We start from the raw sequence: 20,051 nt of genomic DNA, 5'->3' as shown, positions 1-20,051 counted from the left end.
TAAACAAGTGAGATGTAAGTGTAGTGTAAAAGTGTCGAGTGTATTTAATAAAAACATGTTTTGTTACTTCATCCTGGTGACGAGATGTTACTGCTGTGTATTGAAAGATGCATTCATAGATTTTGTGGGACAGCAAAACAATATGAAAGCGCAACATTTGACATACCGTTGCCTTAGAAAGTTGTCTGGGAGTTGTGCTTGTGTCCACCGGATGATCCACCTGGACTCAAGGATGGACTGAATAGATTTTAATGGTCAAAGGTCATGGGTCAAGTTCACTGTCGACCTCACATCCGACCCATTCTCGTGATATCTCAGAAACTCGTTGAGAGAATTTCCTCAAATTTTGCACAAACATTTGGTTAAAGGCTGAGGTTACCTCACAAAACACATTTGTGTCCATAGCCCAGAAATGTATATGCTATTAATAGGATCAAAAAATGAAGTGATGACATTTTGGAAAAACATGGATGTAAACTGCAACTTGACTTGTTCGTGGAGGCAAACAACAGCGAGGCTGTAGTTCTAGTTATTGCTCTGTTTTTGGTCTCCACCAGTTCCTGAGGGAAATACTTGTCTCTTTAGCTGCTAAATGTTCCACTATGTCCACCAGCTGGTCTCTAACTGTGCCTATCTGCTGTTTGCCGCTGAGCAGGTAGTCTACAGTGAGTTTATCAGAGCTTTAGAGGTTGATGAGTGGAGCTGTGGAAAATCAAAAGAATGAGCTAAAATGGTGAAGATTCTTTTTGCTTCTTTCACAGCGAGCAGCTCCTTTCACATTTATAGTTATACGAGTCATTGTTCATGTAAAAGTAGGGATTAGTGCAGCTGTTCTGCATGGCCAGCAATACTAAACAGCCTTCAGACTGGTAAATGAACAATGTCTGGTTCATAAAAAAAGTTTTATTCAAAAGATCCAGAAGTGATAATACACATTTGTGTACCACCTAGCTTTGCATCTTAAGTGTTGAATGCTGATTTTCTAAATAAAATGAATAAAATGTTGTTCATACATATCTTTATTTACACAATATATTCTATATATTCATACAGTCATTTCTAATATAATGCCAGCCATTAATCTGTTTCACCACACAAATGTTTGCTGTAAATGTTTTTTTTCCAGATAATACCAATTAAACGAGATAGCATTAGCATATACAGGTATATATAAAAAATAAATAGACTGCCCTTTGTTTGTTTGTAGCATGACAAACCTTCCTTGTTTAAAAAAACCACAACCTTATTTTTCTTCCCTCTTATTCTTGAAAAGTGGCAATCCAAATGCTCAATTGTCTCTTTTTCTCTCTCCAGCTGCTGCCCAGTTAGAGGCCCGTGATTTCCACAGTCACAGCAGCATCCTCAGCACCAGCCCCAGCTTCAGGACCAAGGATAGAGAGGCAAGGTACGCTCACACTCAATATTTCCTCTGCATGGATGCCTGGACAAGGCATTTGTCAAGCTGTGATAATGATGAAAGGACATGTAATCTGAAAGCACAAAGGAAATGAGGCTGAAAGAATTCATCGAGGACACTGAGCCTGTTCCTTTAAAAACACCTCCTCCAGGCAGGAGCAGAGCTTCGCCTCGCTTCTCCGCCGGTCCCTGCTGGGAGCCAACACCAAGACTGCGCAGCTGGAGACCCAGGCCGTACTGCTAAGCTCGCTGGAGGGACTGGAGTCACGGGAGAACCGAACCAGAACCAGTACTGCATTGAGTGTCAAACCCTGCTGCAGTCAAATGAGAGGTTTTCTAAAGGGAATCGGGTACCTGGAAACAAAATTAACAGAAATTGAAAGTTCCTTGTTCTATTGGGCCAAAACAATTTAGAAGTACTTTAATTTAACAAATGTAACTCTATAATCATGCTTTTTTCCAATAATTTATTTTTAAGGATTACACATCTAAAATGTTGTTGTCCTATTTTAGTCACTGTGGGTAATTACTTTGATAATATGTGTGATACACCAACATCAATGCCCGCTTGGCAGATTAAGTCTCTGTCCGTCATGACAGTCAGTAGTACTGAATTGAAGGCCTTTTCTTCACACTGTCTTTACATCTAAATGCAGCATCCTTACCATCTGCTGTTTCTACTCTGTCGATCCATAATTACACCTGGCAGATTCGCTGCTCCACGTTTTAGTTTATTATTATTATTGTAGTACAGGTAGTTTAGATGTAATTGTTAGAGTTGAAAACTAAACTTTAAAAATAATTTCAGTCGCAAGTCCCAGACAACAATAAGTTTCTTCTGAGGAAAGCTCTACAGGGTGCCCAAACTTTCACCACGCCATGACGGGTATAGCTCTGTGGTGCTCTGTGGTAAGAGTCGTGGAGGTGATTTTTCCAAGCCTAACCAAGTACAAGTACAACGTTTTAGTCAGAACATCTCTTAATACCTTTAGAATGAATGTAAAGAAGGATCTGTGTATGTGTGCTGCCCAGTGGCGGGCCGTGCATTTTATACCTGGGCCTTCACTGCTGTCCTGCAGCTGAAATACCACCTAATAACCACATGATGGCGCCACAGCTATTATTTGTTTCTAAAGCTGTAACTATGTACGTATTTGTATTAAACCGTTCGGTACAAGGCTTACACCACGTTTGAATAACGCTAGAGCATTTGGAAAACGGAGGCGCTTAAATACAGGAATAGACAATGTTTTCTGTGCTTATGTAAGACAGTGGTTCTCAGCTGGTCTGGCTGTGGGACCCACCATTGTCCCTTAATGACATGCCACAGCCCATTAGTCTCTTTAGGAAACAGTTTTATGATTTTACTTTCACAACTTAAACATTTAACGTACTGCTCTGGAGTGTCTCTCCTCGTCTCAGTTCCGTGTGTCACGGTGTGTGGTACATCTCACTCGAGTCAGGAAACTTGTCAGAATGCCCATATTTGATTGGCTGAGCTGCATCACGTGATGTGATTCACAACGCCGACTAAGCCTCTGCTGTTAAGTTTCGTTTCACGATAGTCACGTGCTCGCCCACTGACCAATCACAGCGCACTCTGCACCTCGTGGCAGAGCTGCACATGGACACTGAGCTGCATGTAATGCTGATGTCATTATAGGCCGGCTAGCAGGCTCTGACATGTCAAAGAATACGCCCAACATGTCAAACTAAAGATCTGATTGGTTGAACACTATGACAATCAACAATATCGTCTCCATTCACTTAAACTGCAAAGGGATGCACTTGTGAGTCTGCAGGCCTCTGCCTCTCTTCTTACCTAGAGACACAGAGGTGAAATCTGATTTGATAAAAGCTCTACTTAAAACAAGCTGCACTGGAAGCAGAGCAACTGAGGAAGACAGTAGCTGTGCAATGAGAACATAAGATAATGGGAAAAATATTTTTATGAATTATAATACATGTAGTGTATTTAAGAAAAATTATTAAATTATAAAATAGATATAACTTTGTGATTCTGTTTAGGCCAACAGAGAAGACCTTACAGGCCCTGACGGCAGGGGTGTTGTTAGGCCTATTTTAGGTACGTGAAACCCCCCTAAAATGTTCTTCAGCCCCCCCAAATAATTTGGCATTATTGGATTTAAAAAAAAAAAAAATATATATATATATATATATATATATATTTTGGTGATGTCATTAAATTAAACTATTGTTTCTCACATGGACAAGTTATTTATAACTCTAAGATGCTACATATGTGCGTGCGTTCTGGTTTGTATGTTTTCTCCCTTTTCAAATTACAATCCAATAGCCTATCATCATACTTAAAGATATAAAGTTGACACTGTCAGGTCCATTCTCCATCCATTGTGTGCGGTCCTGCAGATCCTGAGTTTGAACAGGATCTGTTTCCAATTGGCTCGAGCGTTACTCAAAGAAGAGAGGCGGGCATTGTCTTTCAAAGCGGACTCTCGTTGGCTGTTCCAGAATGTGACCGGGCTATAGAAGCTCCTATTGGGTCAAATGAGGTGTCAATCTAACTGGCGGAATGCAGCCTTCATTTTGCGATGAAAATCTACGCTCTGTTGACATGAAAAGTGAAATTATGACCGAAATATGATCTTGAGTTATCATATCTGCTGGCTAATTTGAAATGATGCAACATTTGATCAAACAATACCGTTTTTGCTGGACTAGCAAGCACAAGGGGGACGTTACGAATCATAATCGGTGAGTCATGGCGATATTTTATCAGCTATTTTTGGAGTGCTTGTTTGACAGAGACGTTAACTGTACCTGCTGTTGTTATTGTATCTTGAAATGGTTTGCATAAATCGAATTACAAGAACCGTAGCTTTCTAATGAGATATCACATTAATACTCATCGTTACAGAGCAGTTGTGTACACAACACAAATCTACACTTAACACTCTGACGGCCCGCCCGCGGGCCGTCAGAGTTATTAAATTGCCAGGGGAACAGAATTTAAGTTGGTTGAATGAACTGAAGTCAAGTGAAAACTCTGAGTGTAAAGCCTCAACACTGATAATGGACATTGATAGCTGACCGTTACCTCTTCAGTTCCCCTCACATCCCATCCATTATTACTAGCTCATGCTGTGTCCTGTAATGTTCCAACTGAGAGATGTCTGTTTGAGTATGAGGAGTTGTATTACAGGGATTTCTTTGGGAAAGACCAACATATTGTCTGATTTCCACTGACATGGAGTCACGGACAAATAAAAGCCACCTGGGCCCTCCTACAAAGAGGAAAGCCTCCAGACTGAAAGAGATGCAAAACTCTGTAGTCATTTTATGTCTCTCTGTGGTTAACGTGTTAATTTGAGTGTCTTTCGAATCTTTTGGCACAAATTATTCTGCTCCTCCACAGTAATTTGACAGTTTATAAATCTTATATAATTTGACATGGAACATCTCTGTTGATAACATAATTAGAAAGTCTCACAAAGATATATAAATATTCACAAATCATCAGATCATCTCGCCTTTGAAACTGGTTTGCCTTTGATTGGTAATTCTAGCAGTCTGACCTTCTGATTGTTTTCTTTACCTATAGGGATGAAGCCCCCCTAGGTCAGAGAGGAGAAGATGAGGATGATGAGGAGGAAGATGCAGACAAATCCCACCATCGTACCATGATAGACAGGTTATTGGAGAGACATGGAGCCTGTATCCTCCACCATGAGCCCAAGCTGTACCGCGCAGCAGCTGCCAAAACCAAATCTATTCCAGGGTTCAGCATCCTGGCTTTCCCGGACTTCTGGGGGCACCTACCACCGCCAGGACATGAATCCATGGCCCCGCGCAAACCCAACATACAGAGGTATGCCACGCTCGTTACAGCACTTACCGGATGTCTGTAGAGGAGTAATGTAGTTCATGTAACATGGACATAAAGATGGGTTTAAGATTGGTTAACTGTCACAGACTGTTTTCAGAATCATTTATTGTCATAGATAGGGATGCCCCCCGATACCCGGTTGACTGTACTTGTGTGAACCGCTCGAGTCTGGGCTCCAAAGTCCAGACTCCCAAGTCCATACTCCAAAGTACACAAGTCCATACTTGGTATTACATTTCATTACAGTCATTTAGCAGACGCTTTCATCCAAAGCGACTTACAATTCAGATTCTATCACACCGTTGGCACAGCTACGGGAGCAATTTATTGGGGTTAATTGTGTTGCTCAAGGACACATCGACATGCGACTAGTGGAGCCGGGGATCGAACCGCCGAAGGACGGCCCTGCTCTCCACTTAGCCCCAGTCGCCCAGTATTGAGAAAGGCCCGAGGTTTTGGGTGACTCTCCGTTCCCCACCGTAGAAACAGAAGTCCATAAGGGACAATGAACCTCAAGTGAGAACATTTTCGTATGCTTAAGCAAACTTTAATTTTTTCTTGTACGAGTGTGCCACACTGCTCATTACTTTACATAACTAAACCTAAGGAATGCCACCTGTGAAATATGTAAATTAACGCCCCAATGATACCATATAAGGCTACCCGCCCTGCCCATTTTGTCCTATATTGAAGTCCTGTTTTCGGAGATCCAAAAAGGAAAGTCTTGTCATTTTTAACAGCGTCAGCATCAGAATTAAGAGACCTGCTAAAGACAAGGTATAGGGAAAAATAACAAGTGCTATTAATGCTACATAATGCCCCTCAGAGTTGTACTGTCACTAAAAGAAAGAAGAAATGGCCCCAATACGAGAAACAGCAAGGCCATCGAATACTGCAACGGGAGGTTGGTCAGATCATTTGAGATGGTTATATTAATAATGTAGGTTTATACAATAGCATCAATGGCCAATTTAAATCAATGGCGTTATCATTAGGCTACATGTATACATCTACAAATATATTTGGCTGTAGTTGCAGAGTCAAAAAGAATAATTCTCTCTTTTAAAACTCAAAATTCCTTCAAAGTATAAATATACAATCCATGTCCAAGTGCAGAAGTTGACTCTCGCACACGACTCCTACTACAGGTCAAAATCATTCGGAAATTGTATTGTGACCTGACAGAATATTCAAAATTCAAGAAAATGTTTTGCAAGTTCTCCTAAATCACTTGTACAAGCCACTTAAGAAGGAGTGTGTTTGTTCGAGTGATTGTTGCACGAGGCCCAGTGTCACTGCAATCTGCTGCTCCTGAGCCTGTATGAGGACAGAGCCAGAGGATCAGTCTCTCCCTCCACACACTCTTTTCTTCTTTAGCTTTGCTCGTCGTTTCTTCTCCAAACCACCTATGCCCCCCCCCTCCCTCACTCATTACTATCATCCCACACCCCTACTGTTTCTCCCAGTCTCCTTGTCACATTCCATTATTTCCCCATCCCTTCTTTTATTAAGCCATCTCCCTCCTCTCCAGCAGACGTGACACTGCCGTTGCCGCTTCCACGTTCATAACGGTCCCTGTGATTTCTTCCCTCCTTCCCTCTTGTCGGTGTGCTATCTATCTTCATGTAACTATGGCAGCACTGCGTACGCATTCCATGTATGCGTACGCATACATGGAATTTGGCTCCGGTTTCCACTCCGCTCTCAATGTACATACACTATTTTACAATAAACAAGACAAAATATATAAAGAATAAGAGAGGAGAAGATAGAGAAATGTTGTGTGAAACTCTCTGCACTGTGCCATGCATTTCAATGCAGTCGTCTTCATCTCTGTGCTGATTGCTGCTGATAGCGAGTGTCACCGTTTTTCTTTTTCAGCATCGGAGTCAATTTCAGGTTTTATATTTTAGTTCCAAAGTACCGGTTGGTTCTTGTAAACAAGAAAAGGTCATTCATGACCATTAGCTCAGCTCTCTAGGACAACACTTAACCTGGACACAAGGTAAACAGGGAAGTTTAAATGTCTTTCCAGAGGTTTTTTTTCAAAAACAGATTTCTAATGTGAGTAGATAATGTTGGCGTCAGTGGTGCCGAGTTTAGATAAGGCAAACGTCAGCACTCGTTCTGGGTCATGTCCACTGGCTCCAATATTTATAAAAAAGTCATGTCTAGACCTTGTAGTCAGTCCATCCCTTTGTCCCAGAGTTAGATATTGACAGCTGCTGCTCAACGCCAAAGTTCTCCAAAGTTTGTTGTTTGTCCAGAATGACACATGGAAGTATGTTCTATGTCAGGTCCTTCATAAACTGTTGAAAAATAAATCTTTTTTGTATTGATTTCACAATGCTGTGGCAAAGGTGTGGTTAGGTTTATGGTAACATTGTGGTTTGGCTGCAAATAAGTACTTTACTTCGGACCATTGTTGTTATTGTTACAATAATTAAGATGCAGTTAAAGTTATGGAAGATTCCTGGTCATACTTAAAACACATAACTATTGATAGAAAACTGGGGGTGAACAGTCCAAAACGATATCTCACTCATCACCTGACTTCCTGCCACCGTTGATTCAGGTGATCCCAAAGCCCTCTGGAAGAGTGCTGGACCAATTTTGACAATTTCTGTCATATGACGCAATAGGGCCAAAAATGTTTTGGCATCGAATTACAATGGAAAAGAAACATCTGTAATCAACACCGAGTATTCATCAATAGTCCTTATTGAAATTAATTATTTAAAAGTTTGTTGGGGACTATTTTGAGCGGCGGATTAATCCATGTTCGGTGCTCTAGTGAATATATGGGGCAGCGGGATGGTGTGTGTGGGATTGAGTAGGAATAAAACTACACGTGTGTAGTAACTGTCACCCAGAGCAACAGTGTGGCTCATTGACATGTTTTTAACTATGGAGCTCTATGGCACGGAGGAAGAGGATATGCTATCAGGCCTTGATACACAATACTTGTTTGTAGAGTGTTGGTTTGGGTCTGTACATGAGATTTGTTGACAAATGAAAATATAGTATTTCACAAATGATTCTCTAATTCAATGATTTTCAACCGCTGTGCCACGGCACACCAGTGTGCTGAGAGAGATCATCAGGTGTGCCGTGGGAAAATGTCCCATTTCCCTTAATCGGTCCAAAAAACATTATTTAGTTGCTGCAAATAGTTTGCCATTGTTGAGCGCCTGAGCCTGCAATATAGTGGCTGGCTAAGTAATAAATACTCTGGCAGTAGGTAGCGCAGTAATGACCGTGTTCATTTAAGACAGTAGAATGAAATGACGCGCGGGAGAGGTTGCGGTGACAAGACGAACAGCGATGGAGAAATATTTGAAAAGGAAAAATGCAGAAAACTGGGCCCAGGACAAAATAACCCAGATGAAAAGCCTATAAGGATCAACAAATTGAGAGACTTATCAATATATTGTCAGCATATATTTGGCCCTCGGTACAATTATATCCGGCCCGCGAGAAAATATCATATGTCTATAATAACCGGCCCGCCGCACCACAGAGCTCCAGGACGAAAAGTGGTGATGTGAGCTGGCCTTTTTGTGCAACATAACGAAGCATATCACTGCGCTAAACCTCCAGCTTCAGGGACGGGGACATGTGATCACAGACATGTATGATATAGTGAGAGCTTTCCAAGCCAAGCTGCGCCTGTGGCAGACTCAGATGCAGAAAGGAAACTTGGATCAAACACTTACACACCCTGTCTCAACCGCTGTGTTCCCGACTGTGCATTTTGCTGATAACTGGGCGCACTTGGCACGGAGTTCACGCGGCGATTTGACGACTTTGCAGCTCAGAAATTTAAAATTGAACTACTCAGCAATACGTTTGCAGTTGATGTGGAAAGAGCACCTGTGCACTTCCAAATGGAGCTGATAGACCTCCAGTGTATTGACACACTCAAAGCAAAGTGTGACTCTGAGGGCGCTGCACAGTTTCCAAGCTTCACCCCGAAACGATGCCTTAACTCCGCGTACATGCTGCTCAAATGCTCTGCATGTTTGGAAGCACATACCTGTGTGAGCAGCTTTTCTCTGTGGTGAAGATGAACACAAACCCACACAGGAGTCGTCTCACTGATGCTCACCTTCACTCCATCGTGAGGGTTTCCACAGAACCCAACCCCAGACATTAATGAACTAGCAGCCAAGAAAAGATGCCAAACATCTGGCTCTGGTACATATGCATAAAATAATGTAATTTTCTTGCTACCCTGAGGTTGATTTGTCTTGTTTTAAATGTTTTTTTTCCAAAATATTGAATGAAACAATTTTCTCTAGAAATAGAAATATGGAAATGTTGCCGACAGCCGTTGCCAGAGGCTTTATGTTTTTGGGTTGTCCGTCCATCTGTACAAAAGTCCGGTCCATTCTCGTGAACGTAATCTCAGGAACGCCTGGAGGTAATTTATTCTAATTGGCACCAACATCCAGCTGGACTCAAGGATGAACTAATGAGATTTTGGCGGTTAAACCTCACTGAGACCTCACGTCTTTCCAATTCTTGTGAATGCAATATTTCAGGGAGGCCTCGAGGGAATTCTTCAAATTTGGCACCAACGTCCACTTGGATTCAAGTAGGAACTGATTAGATTTTTTGGGTGGACAAATGTCACTGTTACCTCACAACATTTTTGTCCATAACTAATGTATTGATATGCTAATTATGAGAATTTCACATAAATGTCTAATAGGATAAAAAGATAAAGTGATGACACTTTAGACAGACATGATTGGCGGAGGCATACAACCTCGAGGCGGTAATTATATTTAATTTATGTATTAAACCTTTAATTGTGTCTATTGTTACTTGAGCTGTGTGGCTATATGAGTGTAATTTAAATCTGCACATATGTTGTTATTGTTATATGTGTGTATATAGAGGAGTGTGTGTGTGTGTACGTAGAGCACTTTTTAATGTCGCTCCTCCGAGACATTTTCTCAGCAGTTTCAAGAGGCAAACAGACGCTGACATTTAAAAATGTTAAAGATGCAATTTCCCTCTGAACTTAATCTAATTATGTCTGTTGCCGCTCACATTGAAATAAAACAAAAACATTTTTGCAGTTTTGCAGTCGCTTAACAGAAATAATGTCAATGCAATTTTTGTTCGGGCTGCTTTGCGACTAAATTGTCTCCGGTGTAGAGTGAGATAAGGCCGAATGCGAGCAACCTTTCAAGCTCCGTCTCATTTCTAACCCTGATGTTTTCCTCCAGTCCACTCTGCCTCTGTCCATGGGACTACTTTGCTTATTTAGTTTTTCAAAATGTTTAAAGAACAGAATATCATGGCGCTGACCAGGCTGTTGTTGAAAACAGGGAGGAAAAAACACTTTTACACAGAATATTACCTTTAGAGTGGTTAATGCTGTGTGTTAGCTGTAGAAATTTAAATGGAAAACCAACACAGGCCCACAAGAAATATGACAGCGTTGGTCTTTTTCTTTTGTCCAACCTTAGTCATAGGGATGGCAGATCAAAGAGTGGTCATGTGAATCATTTGTTAAAGCATTTGTCTAACATTTGGGGTTTCCCTCAGAAAGCCTTGCCTTTTCTGCAAAGACTAACAGTAAAACACGGTGCTGTAAACTGTTGAGTCCTTGACTTTAAAAAAGGTCAACTTGGGGTGTTTTGGTGGCTTGAACATGCTTTTTTTCACTTTTAGGCACTCTGTTCCTCTTAGTGCAATTGGATTGAAAGCTTTTCATGGGAGCCTGCCAACATGGAGCAATATACTGTATAAACGTTGTATTGATTTAAGGTGGCCTGGCTAAGACAAACAAACCATCAAACAGCTTCAGCTAATCCAGAATGATGCTGCCAGGATTTTAACAAGGACTAAAAAGGCATTTGAAATTTTCTACGGTTTCTCACAGAATCAACTTAAATGTACTACTGCTTGTTCACAAATCATTGAACAGTTTAGGTCCAAGACACTTTTCAAATCTTCTGATACAGAAAGAACCTCAGGCATGCCTCTAGTGAGCAAATCCAAGCGAAAGACCTACTGTACCTGTTTGCCATTCCTGTTATTCATTTTTATTTGAATCAAATAAATTTGCTTTTTATTTTTATTCTGTGTGCTTTTAATGATTTGTTCAATAGTTTTTATTGTTTTTACTCCTTGCCTGTTTGCTTTCATTGATATTTTATCATTTGTTTCTTGTGCTTTTCACCTGTCTAATCTGTAAAGCGCTTTGCGTTGCCTTGAGGTATGAATTGTGCTAGATAAATGAATTTGCTTCACTTTGCCTTGAACTATTCCTTTAAGTACAGAACCTGAAAGAAGTACTTCAGACCAGATAGCAAGAAACCAGTGCACAGTTGCTGTCATGCTCGTTTTCAGACCAAATCAGACAAGAAAGCCTGTTGCATATCTTTATTGCATTTTCTGTCCTATTCCAATTTTCTTCTGTCCGACATGTTTTCCAATTAAATGCATCTTGACTAAATAGGGAAAAGAACTTTACTATATAGTTTTTACTGTGGTGTGTGTGAGCTACAATGTGGCCCTGGTTTCACAGTAGTGGTTTTATTGGTTGGTGAAGTGACAGTGTTGACAAAGTGAATGTGGTTAGAAAGCTTGTGCTCTACTGAAAACTAGTCCAAGTGTTTCCTGCCTTGGAAATCATCAATACTTTCTGGCGTCTCATTTAAACTTCCCGTACTTCTGTCAAAACGTCTTGTGACCCCCAACTAATTTATATATCACATCTAGGTTTTTAAAGTTACTACAAGGAACTTTAAACTGGTTATCAAACAGTCTCATTGTAATACTGATAGCCCTATATGACCTACATAAGCAAACGAGACCATCAGCGGGACGATTTGCTGATTCTTATACTTACTGTTAATGCTCGTCATCGGTGCCACCGGTCCGGCAGCGACCAACAAACCACCGACATAGCCAGATCCGACTTTGCTGCCGCCTTCCATCTGCAGTCTGAGCTCCGGTGGGAGGCCAGGAGCAGGGCTTTACCTGGCGGATCCCACGGTCCCTGCTGGGGGCCAAAACTAACACCAGGCTGCTGGAGCCCCAGGCCGTATTGCTGGGTCCGCTGAAGGGAAGGGAGGCCCGGAACAACCAGAATCAGTAATGGGCAGACTGTCAGATCCTGCTCTAGTAAAATGAGAGGCTTTCGTCCGGAAACGCTTTTGTCCACAGGGACCGCCAAAATCAACACCAAATTAAAGTTCCTTGTACTAAGATATATTGAAGGGACATTCTCAATGTTAAGATATTCATGCCTGTGCTTTCTTTTATCAGGCAGAAAGCGTTTGAGGATGCCCAACGCTTCCTCACTACTGATGGAATCATCAACCAGGTAGTGTTTGACCTGGAAGACAGCAGGTTGGTATACATATATACATGCACAAACACAATACAGACATGCATTAAGCTGTACAAGATTAATGTTTGGATTATCTTTCATTAGTTGCTCAAATGGGAAATTAAATAATATGCCCTTAAATCCGCTCTGTCTCTTTGTCTGTAAGTCTCCAGTGTCCATCTGATTCCTTGAGGTTTTTCTCAAAGTTTGAATGTGGGAACCTAAGGAAGGCTGTTCAGGTCCGCAGGTATGGACGGAACACACACACACACACACACACACACACAAACACTATGAGCACAAGGTCAAGTACAGTAAGTCAATGAGAAGCAGAATGGTATTATTACTTCTATGTAGTCCTTACACAGTAGGCCCACATTCAACACTGATACAACCACTATAGCATGTGTCTTGTTTCGTCTTCTTCTCTTCCGTAGATATGAATATGACCTCATACTGAATGCAGACGCAAACAGTAGCCAGCACACCCAGTGGTTCTACTTTGAAGTCAGTAACATGGTGGCAGACGTTCCCTACCGTTTTAATGTCATCAACTGTGAGAAGAGCAACAGCCAGTTTAACTATGGTGAGAAGGTTTTGTGTGTGTTTGTGTGTGTTTTGTAATGACATCCTTTACAAATTATTAAAGTCTCATTCAAGTTTACACTTTGATGCATTATCCATGATTCAATGATGTTACGAGGTAGTGTTTTTTCCACAACTTCTTACAGACGAATCTAGCAACCGCTTTGTGTGATTTGCCATCTAGCAGTGTCGCCATTACTGCGATGGCAAGCTGTAGTGGCTGTACTGTCCGCTAACAGTCTTAACCGGTGACTTTCAGCCAGATGCGTCCACGGTTGCTTATAGTAACCTGCGTAAATGGTTGGCGTCGATAATAAAACACAGGTGAGTATGTATTTAAAATTGATTAAAGTAAAACAGAAGGCTTTCATGAGGACACAGCAGCCACCGTTACGTGCAACCACAGCGCATTTGGCTTGGAGTCACCAGTTAACGGACACTTATTTGTGTACCGTTTGTAATGCCGACCAATGATGTGTACCTTGAGGTCATTAGCTTGTCCTAGTTTGAGGAACTAATGTTACTGTGAGGCCTCCTACCTGAGGGACCTCTGCAAGGGCATGTCAGCTGCGAGCAGTTCCTTAAAGTGCTCCTTTTTCATTCTGATTACATCCCCTGTTGTTGAGGTCAGCAGTTCTCCTCCCCTGCTTGAAATTGCCTGGAAACACCCTGTGAATTACAAGTTTGGTTCCAAGTCCTGTGTTGTATTCAGATGCTATTGATCATCATCCAACTCCACCTCTTTCCGCGCTAGAGAGGTTTTAGTTCATGTACAGCAAACAAGCTCTAGCCAGTGGTCAGTCTGCCAAGTCCCAGGTCTTTTTTTTTCTCCAGACACCTGACTGTGAGGGCATACATGTAGTTGCAAACATGAATTGCCCCACACATTCTCAGTCGCAACTTGTCAAATATGGCATCTTGGTCAATGGTCCTAATAATCAACCCATGGGGCTCCATGTACCCCTCTAGCGTCAGTTTTGGTCGTGTCGGGACGTTGCTCGCTATATGCATATGTGTCTTTTCAAAATAAAGTTCCGTCTTCACAGATAATTTAGGTTAAGGCAAAGAAACTTAGGGTTAGGAAAAGAGCTCGGTTGACGTGACTAAATGGTCCACGTTGACTTATGGTTACACAGTGGACACGAACACAGGTCTCCTGGGTCAAAGTTCTGTAGTTGTTTGGCTCATCCAACAACACTTGCTTGTCGGGCGACTGTGGCTCAGTGGTAGAGCAGGGTCGGTCTTCAATCAGAGGATCGGCAGTCCGATCCCCGGCTCCGCTAAACCATGTGTCCTTGGGCAAGACACTTATCCCCAAATTGCTCCCGCAGGTGTATGAATGGTGCCACCCTGATGGGCAGTCCCATACAGGTAGTGAGAACGGGTTGGAATTTTTTCATGCGTCCATAAACATTTGGTGTGTACTCGCCTGCAAACACGCTAACTACGCATCTACTAGAAAAGCAACTGCTGTTGACATACGCACACGCGCCAATGCAGGGTGCACAGAAATCTGTAAATATGCAGACAGCTGTGCGGGTGGTTGTCCAAAGCAATAGCGCTCGCATGCACACTGCACACCCGGACCTCGCTTCAGAGTGGCCTTTGTTTCTCTGCAGAGACAGTACTTCTTTTTGTTAATACCAGTTTGGATTAGCATTACAGCAGGAGGTGGGGAGTGGAATCTTCACTGTGCTCATTTATTTATAGCATCCTTCTGAATAAAGACGAAAGCCTCCCAAGGGGGGAAGGTTTTAAGGAGAGGCAAAGATACTGCCTGATGGGAGTTAAAGTCAAACGTCTCTCTCCTTTTTTTCTTCATAGCTCAGTGAAATGTGAACACAGTTGTGAAACCCATGGATATAATTCAGTGTGATGGATATTATTATCTCTGATGTCCATTGCAAATAATTGTTTTCTTCCGTATACAAGTAATCTGTTGATAGTTAAGAGGGCTGCTAATAGCTAATACAGCATACTTTAATAGAGACTACAGTATGAAAATGATAATAGCACTGATGAGCTTTTACAGTCTTGTTCTCCTGACGGCTTTCACTTTTCTATTGTAAGCATCTATCGGAATAGCATTCAAAAAACATTTTTGAATTCCTCCATTTTCATACAAAAAGTCAAATTTCTCCCTGAGCTGATTTAGGCAGGATGACGTGACACTTTTTTACAAGGAGTAAATGTAAAAAGCTCACACAAGACTACTCATAATGTATTTGACAAAGTCGTTTTAGAGCCTTTACTTACTGGCGGTGTTATATTTTTTCTTTTTCGAGTGATTTATTTGCATGTCATTTGCAATGTTTTTGTCCTGAATACTTTCACACAGAACACAACTTGTACGTGGCGAGAAAGCGACTTAATGTTTTTTTCAGCTTCAGCTTTCGCACCGGGAATAAATACATCGTCCGATTTACATTTAGCGGAAAGTACACTGTAGTACTCACAAGTATTATAGAGCAACAACATGCAGGCTCTGGAGTCCGAACAAGAAGGGCAAACTTTATTACTCCTTTCAATCTTGACAAAGGCAGCGCATACCTCTGTCCGTTAACAATAAAAGCCTTGGACATATACACTGCATAACTGTTTACAAGAGGGAACTCAAATTTACTTAGGGCATTTCACGAAAAAGGAAACTCAATAATGTAGCTCACAGTATTTTAGGCAATACAACAATTTAGCTGAGACAGACTGCCAGATGCTGCTCTTGTTCAGTGTCATAATAGTTGGTCCTCTGCCTGTAAGAATCAATTCAAAACGTTTATTTAAAAAGTGCAACATCATTCTTCATTGCTTCATGTCCAATACATACTCTAAGTCCCTTTGAAAGGTGTGGTGACTATATATTTGATATATACCCCTTGAGCTGACATAAAAACAGACCTCAATCAATAGAGCCATGTTGCTGTATTACCCTCTACTCAGGCCATGTCCACATTACTCCGTTTTTACTCCGTATTGGCTACGTTTACACTGAGCGGCCACACTACGCCGGAGTTTTGGAGCACCCTAAACGGAGGAGTCTGAAAACTCCCCCGAGGTTGGAGGTATTTGAAAACTCTGGGGTTTTGGTTGCTTGTGGACGGTCGGAAATGGATGTGTGTTTGTAAACATTAGCCCACACCCGTGCTCGCTACTGGATTGGTTATTAGCAGCCATGACGTCTCCGTCCCTGATTCGTCACACTCACTATCACGTGACCTGTACCCGGAAGAAAACAAACAGCCAGGGCGACCAGTAATTCATTTCAACATGGATAACTAATTTCAAGCGTTGCTTGAAAGTCTGCATTTCTGTGGAGGACGCAGCTGTTATTGGGGCGATTAGCGAGCGCCGTGACCAGCGGCGTCATCAGCCCTATGGAGCGGCCAAGCCAGTTAGCCGTAAATGCTATTCAGAGCTACCAGTTACAACAACAGTTAGTGCCTCGTTGTTTTTAGATTCTAATGAGAAGACACGCTGCTTCGTTTTACTTCTTCCGTTAGGTAGCCTTGAGAGACCTTAGTCTGTAAGTATGTCTGTATGAAGCATGAAAAGATGTACGAAGATATATTATATTCGCTAATGCTAATCGCGGTTAGCATTTCCCCATTGGCGGTAATGTTAAAATTAGCTTAGAAGCTAGCTACTCGGACATGTTACATGATGTTCAGAGCTAGAGTTGTGCCCTAAAAGATGGAGCAATTCCCCCATGCCCTAAGTAATTGATAGAGGGCGAAGATGCTGTCCCTGTTTTTCTGTTGGGTGACCCAGCTTATCCCCTGATGTGAGAGAGAGAGAGAGAGAGAGATAGACCCGCAGCGCTGTAACTATGTCTGAAAAATAAAACTTTCCACGAACTGTCTGTTTGAGTTTATAGAGGAAGATCTTAAGTATCAAATACAACCTTTCATTATTGAAGACTACTTTATTACTCTGTTGTATTTTTTTTTTTAACTAAGCAAGCAATCTACTTCCTGTTTACACCGTCACGCGCATGCCCAGTGTACGTTAATGGTCACGTGCTGTCCGCCTTCGAAGGCTGCCGTGTGGATGCAGATCAACTCGAGAATGATGCTGAAACTCCCGTGTGGACGGAGGTCGTTTCTATTTGACAACTCTGCTTCCAAGTAGAAATGGAGTAGAAACGGAGTAGTATGGATGTAGCATCAATCAGTGGGATTTTCTTATTTAAATGGCCTTTTGCACTCTGACCCTCTATCAGAGCTCAGTCTCTGTCCAATACATACACTCACACACACAGTGTGGGGGCTAATGGGGCAGACCCCTCGCCATGCTTTTTCTTATTCTCTCTCATTCTGAAGACAGCTCTACAGGCTCAGCAGTGGGTCCAACTATAATAGGCCATCCGCTAGAGCTAAATACACACACAGACAAAAAGGCATTGCAAAGCACACTCAGTACCTCCAGCAGCAATCTTATTTCTTCCACACACATTTACTACACCCTGATTCATACAATGCCCTTTGTACCGGAAAATAGCTCTTTTTAACGTCCACCGGGGAAATCGGTTTCATCTCAGGAAGGAGCCAATGAGTAGAAAGTAAAGGCGGCTCGTCCAAAATAGTCCCTATCCCATTGTACAGAAAATGGCTTTTCTTCTGGAAGATTGCAATGTGCTATCTGGCAGGCTACAAATCCATCCAACAACTATCTATTTTTAACCCCTGGAGATTTTATGCTGTTTTTTTTTTTGGTTCAACAAGAAGCGATGTCTCTTTAACTTTTCTAGCCTCGGGGCAAAATATCCACCGTAGAAAAAGACTGTGGTTACTGAGGGAGAGAGTTCGGGGTCCTAGATACAAGGTCATCATTCTTCATTGTGTTTTTGACAGTCAGGAAACTTGGGGGTAAGTCTCCGACTGGCAGATTCAGCAAACACCCCAAACATCTTAGAACTATTGTGAATGTTTTGTGAGTGTCTCTTTGTCGTCGTTAAGATTCTCTGTGGATTTGTGTCTCATCATGGTGGTTTTCTCTCTCTGTAGTTGTTTTGTCTCTTTGTAGTTCTTTTGTGGCTCTTTCTGATAATTTTGTGTCTCTTTGTACTTTTTTGTTTTTCTAAATAAAATATATCAATGTATGTACAATCTTACATCAAAGATGAACATTTTAATATTATATAGCATACATAATAATATTATAGAGACAGTGACACTGCAGCATTACTATCAATTTCTACTAGTTTCACTGCTGTTACACCTGATTACATGCTGTTCCATGTGGCTAACTGTCTATCTGTTTGTGTGTGTGTCTGTGTGCACTGCAGGAATGCAGCCCGTGCTGTACTCAGTAAGGGAAGCTCTGGAAGGTAGACCACACTGGGTCAGGACCGGGACTGAAATTTGTTATTTCAGGTGAGAATGAAATTCACAAAACCAATGTGGTTTTTTTCTTCTGCTGTAAACTACAAATAGCATTTTAGATGATGCTGGCAATCCAATCACTTAGAGAGAAAGAATTTTGACCCCTTAGATAACTATAATTGTGCCAGCGTCTCTTTTTCAGGACACACACGAAGCCTGAATGACTGAAGTCATAACTCAGTGTTTTAACATATGACACAGCATGATATTGATTCACGTTAGAACTCCAACAAAAGAAAGGTCAATGACAAAGAGCAGTTTCAATGCTAAGTGGTGTCTGAAGAGCAAAGTAGTCCTGCACTAGAGCACTCAGTGCTAAAGATAGAAACCTCACAGACACGATCTTTCATCTTCACATAACTTAACTTAATGTTTGTCAATCCCTCTATTTTCTCCTCCAGAAACCACTTTTGTCCAGCTCGAGGCAGAAGGAGAATGACCTTTTATACTCTGACCTTTACCATCACCTTCAAACACAATGAGGACGTCTGCTACCTGGCCTACCATTATCCCTACACATACTCTGCTCTGAAGGTACTGATCCACCCCACCAACCATCTATCTCTTTTGTGTTTTCTATCCTTTACTTCTGGAGTTACTTTACAGCTGAACATTTGAAATAAAAACCCATGATAATCCTCTGAAGGACAACTAGTCAAGTCAACGTTATTACAGCAGTGAGGTCTTTGGGAACCCAAACAATGAAGACCTAAAACCAATTTCAACACAAAGACAAGAGTTAAAAGGCTGTTAGTATGGTAAACAGGAATCATTCTTGTCGGTTGGAAGCCACAGTACACACATATATAATATATATTACAAATGAAGCTTCTTTCAAAAAGTCGATCTGTAATTGCTTAAATAATTCATGTGTATATATTTCCTTCAGCTGAGTTCCACGCAACCTTGCTGGTATGCAAATGTAATCATAAATCAGTGTAGCGGCCACGGGACATTGATTATAATGCTCATTTCCTGCAACCAATACGGTAATGCTGATTATTGGGATTTCTCTCCAGCCTTACATAAATTTTTTGCAACAAGAGATGAATATGACGGTAAATGTTATAAAGTGATAACAAGTCCTCTTTCATGGGCCAGAAGAACGGAAATGTTTAGACTAAAGAATCAAAATCCAAAGCAACAGTGTTTATAGAACCTTGTCATGGGTCCGAGCCATTTCATCTGAGCAGTGGCGGGCCGTGCATTTTATACCTGGGCCTTCAGTGCTGTCCTTCTACAGTTGAACCACCTCATAATAACCTCATTATGACGCCACAGCTACGGGTTATTATTTGTTTCTAGGGGTGTAATAATACACGTATTCGTATTAAACCGTTCGGTACGAGGCTTACGAACCGAACGATACGTTTGAATAATACTATATCATTTAGAAAATGCAGAAGCTTAAATTATGGGCAATATAATGTTTTCAGTGGACTTCGCTCAACCT

General features: G+C 41.5%; 1 protein-coding gene across 1 annotated transcript in view; it reads left to right on the top strand.

Annotated features, from left to right (window-relative positions):
* Window positions 1–20,051, top strand: part of agbl1 (AGBL carboxypeptidase 1) — a 149,092-nt gene that overhangs the window by 63,666 nt on the left and 65,375 nt on the right. The window contains exons 11-18 of the mRNA XM_031868067.1: window positions 1,315–1,405; window positions 1,569–1,766; window positions 5,000–5,266; window positions 12,572–12,655; window positions 12,802–12,882; window positions 13,073–13,221; window positions 18,502–18,589; window positions 19,000–19,132. Of these exons, the coding sequence (XP_031723927.1) occupies window positions 1,315–1,405; window positions 1,569–1,766; window positions 5,000–5,266; window positions 12,572–12,655; window positions 12,802–12,882; window positions 13,073–13,221; window positions 18,502–18,589; window positions 19,000–19,132 (1,091 nt within the window). The remainder of the gene's footprint in view (window positions 1–1,314; window positions 1,406–1,568; window positions 1,767–4,999; window positions 5,267–12,571; window positions 12,656–12,801; window positions 12,883–13,072; window positions 13,222–18,501; window positions 18,590–18,999; window positions 19,133–20,051) is intronic.

This window comes from Anarrhichthys ocellatus, unplaced genomic scaffold, assembly GCF_004355925.1.
Source record: "Anarrhichthys ocellatus isolate YVR2014 unplaced genomic scaffold, GSC_Weel_1.0 scaffold41, whole genome shotgun sequence".
Classification (NCBI taxonomy): domain Eukaryota; kingdom Metazoa; phylum Chordata; class Actinopteri; order Perciformes; family Anarhichadidae; genus Anarrhichthys; species Anarrhichthys ocellatus.
Note: the sequence above shows the minus strand (reverse complement) of the source record. Positions and strands in the feature narration are given on the sequence as shown.